This window comes from Dendropsophus ebraccatus, chromosome 2, assembly GCF_027789765.1.
Source record: "Dendropsophus ebraccatus isolate aDenEbr1 chromosome 2, aDenEbr1.pat, whole genome shotgun sequence".
Classification (NCBI taxonomy): domain Eukaryota; kingdom Metazoa; phylum Chordata; class Amphibia; order Anura; family Hylidae; genus Dendropsophus; species Dendropsophus ebraccatus.
The window spans coordinates 42429434-42439418 of NC_091455.1; the positions used below are offsets into that span (position 1 = coordinate 42429434).

Here is a 9985-nt window from a genome sequence, read left to right on the forward strand (position 1 = left end):
GGCTCACATCCCACTAAGGACAGCATCTGCAGGGAGTGTCTTTTTTCTCCATGTGTTTAGATGGATTTTGCTCCACATACTCCGGTTACTCCGGTTATGTAAATGTCTGTGGAATAATTTGGCACTATATACGTGAAGAGATTATTAATATTATGTAGCCCCTAGCCTATATCTGCTTCTCGCAAAACTGATTATTGTTTAAGCCTCCTTAAAGGGGTAGTTCTTTCAAATCAACTGGTGCCAAAAATTGCCAGAGATTTCTAATTTAAAATTTTTTGAATTTAAATAAAAAAAATCTCAAGTCTTCCAGTACTTATCAGCTGCTGTATGTCCTGCATGAAGTGGTATTCTTTCCAGTCTGGAGAGGAGGAGAGGATTTCCTATGGGAACTTGCTGCTCTTCTGGGCAATTCCTGACATGGACAGAGGTGGCAGCAGAGAGCACTGTGTCAGACTGGAGAGAATACACCACTTCCTGCAGGACATACAGAAGCTGATCACAAATCTCTTTCTGGCACCAGTTGCTTTAAAAAAAACACATTAAAAAAAACATATTTTTGTGAACAACCCCTTAAAGTTTTGCCCTGAAGCTACATATATGTAAGTAGACTGGACATTCAGTAAGCTGGCTGTTAGATGACAGTGATGGCCACAGACATAATGGCAGCCTTCTCCTCTCCCTTATTGGCACAGCTATGGGTGAGCCCTGATAAAACCCTGTATCGCATAAGAGCCAGCCAGTGAGGGTACATGAAGGGCACAGAGAATAGTTTTTGGGCTCATGAGATGCAAGTAAAACAACTGATCCTGGTAACATTACATAGAAGCAACAATCTTCAAAGCAGAACTCTAATTATTGTCAATGTCCGAGCCCCATGGTTCCCCATTAGCATCTATGCACACACAGACAATAAGCCATAGGAGCCATCAGTCAGGATGTAGAGGAATTTATTTGGGATTCACAGCAGGTTCAGGTTAGGTACACTACTGCTTCCATTTTACACTTATAGTTTCATTCATCTGATTAAGAAATAGAAATAGATAGGCAGAGTAGTGTGGCTGAGCGAGGCTCATTGAACTGAGCTGTTTTCCACTTTCAGTCTCATGGACAGACTGAAGTTAGGCCTTCAACTTGTCGTACGTACGAACACACTTCACATCTCCCATGGTGCACGTCTAGGAGGGGGAAAAAAGATGAGATATGAGATGTGCACAGTACAAGGTATACTCTTATTATATGTCATAATAATAATACCAACGAGAAACCCAACTGAGACGGATGATGAGCAGCTTCCTGGTTTCCTTAGAAAACGATCTATACAGAATGGTTCATCTATTTAGAAGCCAATGGGAGCAATAGAAAAAGTACAATCCTTTATATGGTTACTGAGCAGGACACTGGACTACAGGTGGTCATGGAAGCCACCTACCATCTTACCATCCAGCCCAATGGATCCATCTGACCATCCAGCCAAATGGATCCATCCAACCATCCAGCCCAATGGATCCATCTAACCATCCAGCCCAATGGATCCATCTAACCATCCAGCCCAATGGATCCATCTAACCATCCAGCCCAATCATCCTTAATGTGAAAATAGTTTAGATTTTTTGCCCGATATCAGATAATTTTGTTGTTTTTTATGCACAGACTTGGTGTTTGTCGAAGTTGTCGACATATTCCACTTGTGGGCACCATATGATATACTGTAAATAGTTGGAGATGGTCTTCTTAGGCTTTTTATAGCAATAACCCTATATAATCCCATATTATAACTTACCACCACCATCTGTCCATTTTTCAGTTCCCTTTTGATAGTAGTCTCTTTTCCGTCCCATTTCTGCACCTGCATTAGTACTCCGTCATCACAAGTTATAATGGTCTGCAAAACAAGGTAAGGTGTAAGGTGATGGCTCATGGCAATATCAGAAAAAGCCTATTAGAACCAGATTATAATAAAGTGTGGCCCTAATCACATCCCAAATGGAGAAATAGTGTGCCAACAATACAGTCACATCCAGTCAATGCAGGTGGCTGTGTGCAGAGAGCTGTATCGCTGATATTGTTATTCATTTTGACTTGGGCACAAGTTGGGCGCCACCCAGTTGATTAATTGCCTGCTCAGCCAATCAGTGACTGGGGCGGTACGCCACTTCAGTCACTGATTGGCTGAGCATGCAATCCATTAGGCATTACCCCCCCCCCCCATGTCATGACATCACCATCATGACTCAGGGGTCCCGGAGGCGATGTAGCGGCGCGGCATGGGCATGTGGAGAGGTAAGTTGCGAGGTACTTTGCAGCATGGCCCGTAAAGAATTGGGACAATTAGAAAGGGCATTGGGAAAGAAGCAAAAGATGTCTCGATGGCCAGAGAGATGGCATACTTGGAAGGATTTCCATAATGGTCCAGGTCAGAGAGTGAACAGCAGCAACTGGGGAAAAAGTAATTTGTGAGTCGCAACCTTCCTATCGACGTGTCTGAAAATTATAACTAAGTAAGATGGCATTGTTTTATTAATGTTTCATTGATTGCAAAGACATTGGGCGATAATGAACAATGTTCAGGGGCCCGTGAGACCTTTGTACTGGGCCCACCAATGTGTTTAAATGACCCTGGTAAAAATTGGAGTTCCCCTATATCAGGTCAAAAGTTTAGTGCCCCATGCTATCTTATAGTGATGGGGGCCTTGGGAATGGGCCACGCCTTCACACGTTAAGGGGTACTCTGGTAAAAATGTATTCTTTCAGATCAACTAGACTGTGTCAGACAGTGTTCCAGTACTTAGCTGCTGTATGCCCTGCAGGAAGTGGTGTATTATTTCCAGTCTGACACAGTGCTCTCTGCTGCCACCTCTGTCTATGTGAGGAACTGTCCAGAGTAGTAGCAAATCCCCATAGACAGTTCCTGACATGGACAGTGGTGGCAGCAGAGAGCACTGTGTCAGACTTGAGAGAATACACCACTTCCTGCAGGACATACAACAGGTGGTAAGTACTGGAAGACTGGAGATTTTTAAATAAAAGTAAATTATAAATCTTTATAACTTTCTGACACCAGTTGATTTGAAAGAAAAATTATTTTGCCGGAGTACCCCTTTAATGTCAGCCCTGATGCCCATGACACAGCATCAGCAGGTAAATACCCAACAAGGGCAGAATTTCACTCACTATATTTTAAGAAAATAAAAATCAATAACCTTGAAAGTTTATATAAATAAGAAGACTATTGGATAGATTCTCCCTTATTTTTAACGTTTTGGCAGCATGTGTGTTTTATGTTTGTTCCATAAGATCCTTAGAAATCAGTGTTGAGACATTTATGCCTAAAATATTATAAACAACCCCCCACCCCATCCGGCTACTCCCAACTCCCCACAGATCTGCAGAGTACATCAGGGCTCAACCAAAATTCAGCTTTATGAATTAATTAGGATATTGTCTCAGCCCAAATCCCAAAGCATTGATGTCACACATTCTCAGCAAGCTAATAGCCGGAATACTGCCGTGTTATATGGGGTCTAGATGATCTCAGGGTTCTGAATACACAAGTGAATATATGCAAGAAGGACGTTATAGATCTCAATACTCTCCCCTGGATTGATTATCTGTGACATTATAGGACATTATTCACTGAACTTTTATTTTCACAATGATTTTACAGAGCTTTAGACTTTTTGATCACATCCATTCTTCCTTATGCTACAGTAATAGTAAAAGGTTTGTTGGTTTCAGAAACAAATAGCTATAATGAGTAGTGTTCCACTGGACATATGGAGAGTCATAAAGACTTGTCTCAGTTGTGTAAAGGTTTGACTTCATTGAGTTTCTATGCCCTCTGCTCTCATAATCTGCCATTGCTTCATCTGCTATTGTTCTGCACACACCTTCCTGTACCTGGGCCATTCATATGAGTAAGGTGTTGACAAATGATAAAGTCCCAACAGGTAAGAGACTATAGAGAATGACATATCAGTAATGGATTGCTTTAACCTCAGGAGATAAGGGAATCGCCACACTGAATGTAACTTTATGTCCTAATGATTTCCACCCACAACCTGTTTTCTATGATCTGAATGGAGCCAAGCTACAAGTTTTGGGTGTAGCCGTCCACAGTGTGATTCATACGGTAACCAATTAAATAAATGATACGTTGTATGATACAAGTCCATACGGCTTCTATAAGGCTACGTTCACACAGAGCAAAAGGGGCGGATTACGCGAGGAAATATTTCCGCCTGAAATCAACTGACGCTGAATTCCAAGCAGAAAATAAGCAGAATGTAAGCAGAATCCCTGCGTATTCCGCTAGGAAAGTGTTCAGCTCGTAATCAGCTCTTGACAAATTCAGCGCGGAATACTCGAGGAATCCGCGCTGAATCCGCATGCATTCAGCGCTGAAATTCAGCGAGTATTTGGCGAGTAAACTAGACTATACCAGAATATATACTAGAATCCTCCTCCCCCCCTTTTTTCCCAATTTCCGCGCTGATTCAGCGCGTAATTTCCGCTTCTATTACGCTTGTATTCCGCGCTGAATATGCGCGTATTCCGTGCTGAAACAGAAAATCAGAGCCCCATTGGTTTGTATAGGCTTCCGCTAGCGGAAGAATGAACATGTTCATTCTTCTGGCGGAAAGCAGATTAGTTCAGTGCGGAAATTCCACCGTGTGAACTGCAGAGCAGAATTTCCATTCAACACAATGGAAATTAGCTCTGCACCTATTTTAACGGCTGAAATTTCAGCGCTGATTCAGCGCAGAAATTCAGCTGCTTTTGCTCTGTGTGAACGAGCCCTAACTGACTTTAATACAGCTATGTTATAGCTACCATACAGGGGCGTAACTAAAACTTCCTGGAAAAAATCTGTGTCATGGTCCCCAATCTACCTAGTGTCTTGTAATGTGGTAGAGGGACATTTGGGCGCTCCTAGGCTCTACGGCCAATGCTGTCATGTATGTCACTGATCATATAATTTAAATTACAACATTTCCCAACATGTGTTATGTCTGGTGGAAGTTGCAAGAGGCCACAGCCATCAACTCATCACCGAATATCTGACCAATAAGAAGGGTTTACTCTGACAGGACAACGCCTTTAAGCTTAAAGGGGTATTTGGTATCAGAAAATTGCCTCTAATATTGTGTTGTCACAAATTGTACAGGCTTTAGCAGGTTTTGGTTTGGTTTAATTTAACAGGAAGTTGTGTTCCTTCATTTTCAATGTAGTATTGTCTCCTTGGCTGGATCTTGTCTGTGACCTCTAGACCCACCCACCTTAGAAAGATGTCACCACCTCTGTCCCGCCCCTACAGCCTACATCACCATCTACTTGTCATATACACATATACTGTATATCTTTATCCATGTATTTACAGCATGCTGCCTTGTGCTGAACAATGCCACAGGCAGAAGAGCAGACAGGGAATGATACAGCGGTGTTTGCAAACATGCTGTGTAGAGCAATATCCTACAGCTGCTTTGAATGGGGAACTGGCAGGAGTGCTGAGGGATAGCAGTAGGAAAGATGAATGGCAGCAATGCTTTCTGGGATTCGTATTGAGCAACTGCTCAACAGGAGGTAGTTAGAGAACAGGTTAGGGGAGAAGATTACGGCACATAAAGCAATTTTTGGGTGGTTTCAGAACTGGAGCAGACAAGTAAGCAATGCTATATGCTTTTCCAGCATTTGCATTTTTTTACCTGACATCTAAATACCCCTTTAAAGGGAATGTACTATAGGGCCAGATGGTATATTCCCTTTAAGGATTTATTTGCACAGTGAACTTTTAATAAATACACATTTAAGTCTAAGTCTGGCTTGTGAATCTTAGCCCCTAAAGGATCAAACTTTCAGTTCTTGTGCAGCTCAGTTTCCAGAACGTAAATGGAGTTGAGTTGTAATACCAAACACAACATGAGGACAAGAGTGGCACTGTTTTAAATTAAATTAAATAGCCTTTTTAAATCCCATCTATTTTAGGATGAGGTATTAGAAGGTTAACCTTACTTACCCTTGTCTTCCTGTTATCCGCTGTGGTCTCATCAAACTCCTCTCCAAGCCTGAACTTCATCTCTGTGGTTTTCAGGCTGCTCTCCGTTTTTAGGCTGATCTCATCGCCATTTTTAGAAATTACAACGTTTGGCTTTGCCATGGCACCAGCCTTTCTTGTGGCAAAGCCAACACCTGTAGGGCAGAGAACATGATGATAAGTCCTTTAAACATATGACCTGCTAGAACTGATATAACTATAGTATAGTATATTACTATAGTATTGACTTGTCATGTCGCCGTTTCCTGCATAATTTAACCTTTGACATAATTTCTTAGTAATAAAGCAGAAGGTCAATAGGCAATAGCCAATAAATGCAATTGTGTGAGAAAGCAAAGTACATAGTATGTATGTATGTATGTATGTATGTTCATGAACAGTAAAAATGTAATGAGCTGTTCCAGTACGGGAACAGAAGGGGCAGATTTACTAATACCATTGAATTCTTAGTGCACACTAAAGGGTTTTTTACAAGGGCCAATTATCGTCAACAAGCGTTCCTAGAAACGCTCATTCAGCTAATAATCAGTCCGTGTGAAAGTGGCAGTGATCAGCCGAGGAGCAGGAAAACGTCCGATCCTTGGCTGATTCCATTTTAGAGCTCACTTCAAAATGTATCGCTAAGGGATGCACATCTTTCTGTGCAAAAAAGATGCCTGGCTGATAGCAAAAGGGAAACTGACAGCACAGATATACATACAGTATATCCATGCTGCCAGTTTCCAGTGGCCATCACATCAGTAGTGCATACTTACCATCAGCGCTGCTCTGATCTGACATTTGCACATGTGTCCTGCTCACAACCTGCTCTCCAGCCGCTGTATCTCCCGTACCCGCTCCTCCAGAGTTTGATTGACAGCCAGAGAAGCGGGAGCAGAGATACAGTGGCCAGAGAGCAGGACGCATGTGAAACTGTCAGGAAAAAGGTAAAGATGCTGAATCACAGCAGCGCTAATGGTAAGTATACACTGCTGATGTGAGGGCATCTGGAAACCAGCATCACAGATATATTCATATCCATGCTGTCGTTTTCCCGACTTTAAATGGCTGTATGAAGAATATAGTCATCTTACGTGTGGCCTGGCTGCTGTGATAAACTGTGCCGTACAAAGGTGCTGCAAACAAATGCTGATCTAGCTGATTGGCGCTCATTTGCATCCTTGCATAGCCCCATGTTGAGCTATTTAAAAGGACCCCTAGACAGCCTAAAATTGCACCCAATATATCACACTACCTTATGCTATTGGCACATCTTTAGACTACATAATCTAAAGGGCCTATTACACGGGTCGTTAGAGGAGCAAACGAGCGCTCTCAGCGCTCGCTTGCTCCTCGTTCACCGATCGCTGCCGCCGCTGTTCAACGCGGCTGCAGCGAGCGGGTGAATGCGGGAGGGGGCAGCGGGGAGCTGCGGGGGGCTGCCCGGGGGATCGCTGATCGTCCGGGCAGCCCATAGGATATAGCAGCGTCTGCTGCCGACGCTCCTATTCAACGGAGCAACGGCAGCAGATCGCTGCTATATCAGTCGCTTGTTTTTCAACATGTTGAAAAACAAGCGACTGCAACGATCAGCCGACATAAACGATGTCGGTTGATCGTTGCACTCTATTCCACGGGAATAGATAAAATGGAAAATTATCACTAATTGTAGTTGAAACAATAGCAAAACTTTTTGGCCCAATCATGCCCAGTGCACTTTTGTCCATTGGATTACATCTCTGTAAGCTGCAACAAAGAGTCTGATCTGATGCACTACTATTACTGTTGGAAATACTAGGTCGTCACTAGTCACGGCTCTCTGCCTGTCAGTGTGCTCTGCAGGATGATTGACAGAAAAAGAGGAATGTTAGAAACTGCTTTTCTTGTCAATCATCCTGCAGGGAGCACTGACAGGCAGAAAGACTTGACTAGTCTCGGCCCAGATGACTAGTTTCTGGGTCCCTACCAGATTAAAAGACTTCATTTCAGCAGCTAAAGTTTTACAGAGGACACAAAACACATGGTAAGGTAGCATCTTAGCTCGTCTTTAGGGCGTTGCTAGAAGCCTTACCCAGAAAATATGAGTGATTGGTGCACTTATAGTATTTCCACCATCTACTAACTAAACTATTCCCATTATAGTATGTAGTATTGTGATCCCATGAAGCACTATATACAATAATTAAATATAAGTAATACATTGAATCCATATTGTATGACAAGTACTGATGTAACAAGTGTTCTGAGGGGAGTCAACGGACCGACCGCGTTTCGGCTTGTATAACAACGGACAAGCCTTTCTCAAGGTTTTATGGCTTGAGAAAGGCTTGTCCGTTGTTATACAAGCCGAAACGCGTTGCCTCAATAAACCGCTACTTTGTACTATTATCCCACTGATTGGATGTCGAATTTTGTGGACATCACGATACATCTGCGCCACGACACCTAGGGAGCACATTGGAGGTTGGGGTCGGTCCGTTGACTCCCCTCAGAACACTTGTTGGATCCACCCGCTGACAATTGGGTCAGTTGGAATACTCCTGGTGACATCGGCTGCGGTTTACATTGTGAGCCTTCAATAGTGTTGTGCCTATATTAGCACAACACTAAAAGGTGAGTGCATTTGCATGCACATTTAAAAGATATTGCTTTTTATTTTCACTTATCTGCTTGAGTGATATTGCACCAGAAGGCGCTTTTCCTTCCTTCTTCTTTCAAGTACTGATGTAGATACATTTCAATCTACTGATGAAGTTGCATACTGCAAGACTGAGGTTCCAGACCAATATACCAACAATACATGTAATATACATACAATGACAAAGTAACCAGGTACCCCCTGTACAATGAAGGTGAAAGTCACCTATTTATCCTTACACACTGTGGCTATGTTCCCACACTACTTTTTTGGACAACTGTAATTTTGGCATCAAAATGCAGTTGTTCTATGCAAATTAGGGACATATTTTGCATAAACCGACCGCGTTTTGGCGCCAAAGCGATGGCTGTCAAAAAAAAAAAAAACGGCCAAAAAGAGTATGTTGTAGGAACAATAGGAAAACTAACAACAAGTTAGCTGAAATATTAAAACATCTCATCTACATGATGTGAAAAATTAACCTGAGGTGTGGATTTTAATTTTTTTGGTGATTTTTTTAGATTTCCCTTTAAATGGAACAGGACGAAATCCAGAGTAAACATTTTCCCACAGATTTGAAAAAGAAAAATCTGCTGCGTGTGGATTTATCACTAATCCAGGAGGAATCCTCACTATTATGCACCTTTAACTCTTTCCTTTCCCGAGTACACTAAGCCTGCACATGGAGATGATGCACCTTGGCGGGTGATCACAGATATTACCAGCATCCTCACTTACCTAGACACTGCATGTACTCATCAAAGCCCTGGCTGTCGCACAGCTTCCAGGTGCCTAGAAAGTGGTCCACCATGATGAGTTGTTACAGGACAGGGTGCGGTGCTCAGCACAGAGATGTGGAGAGTGCTGAGGGCAGCGCTGGATGCTGTCAGCCCTTATAAAGTGGCTGCACTCTGTGCTGTGGACCAGTTCACAGGGAGGGCTGGCTGTGACGTCAGGGGATCAGTTCACTATTCCCTCCCCAGATACTGTCATTGTAAAGACCAGCTCAGCTGTTTTACACTGCTCTGGCTGCGAGCCAGAGATGAGATGGCGAAATGCTGGTAAAGGGGATGCTTCCCGTGCAACAACACATGGCTTCAATAGTGATTAGCTCAGCCTGGGCAGAGATGGCTGTTTATGGGCTCAGTTACCTGGATGGAACCTGAGGAATATTCCAGCATTCACTCACGGGACCAAGAAAGCGTCATCTGCAGTTGTACTAGTTTATTGATGACGTTTAGCACTAAGTGGAGTTTTTTTTATTCAGTTCCCTTAATGTTGTACGTGTGCAAATACCCCAGCCAGGAATGATAATA

At 42.9% G+C, this 9985-nt stretch overlaps 1 protein-coding gene across 1 annotated transcript; it reads right to left on the bottom strand.

Annotated features, from left to right (window-relative positions):
* Positions 1-930: 930 nt before the first annotated feature.
* Positions 931-9572, bottom strand: LOC138783138 (myelin P2 protein-like). Its single transcript, XM_069957431.1, has 4 exons — positions 9408-9572; positions 6014-6186; positions 1781-1882; positions 931-1175 (listed from the first exon to the last, which is right to left on the bottom strand). Exons 1-4 carry the CDS (start codon positions 9478-9480, stop codon positions 1119-1121), a joined length of 405 nt encoding a protein of 134 aa, XP_069813532.1. The 5' UTR covers positions 9481-9572; the 3' UTR covers positions 931-1118.
* Between the last annotated feature and the right edge of the window lie 413 nt (positions 9573-9985).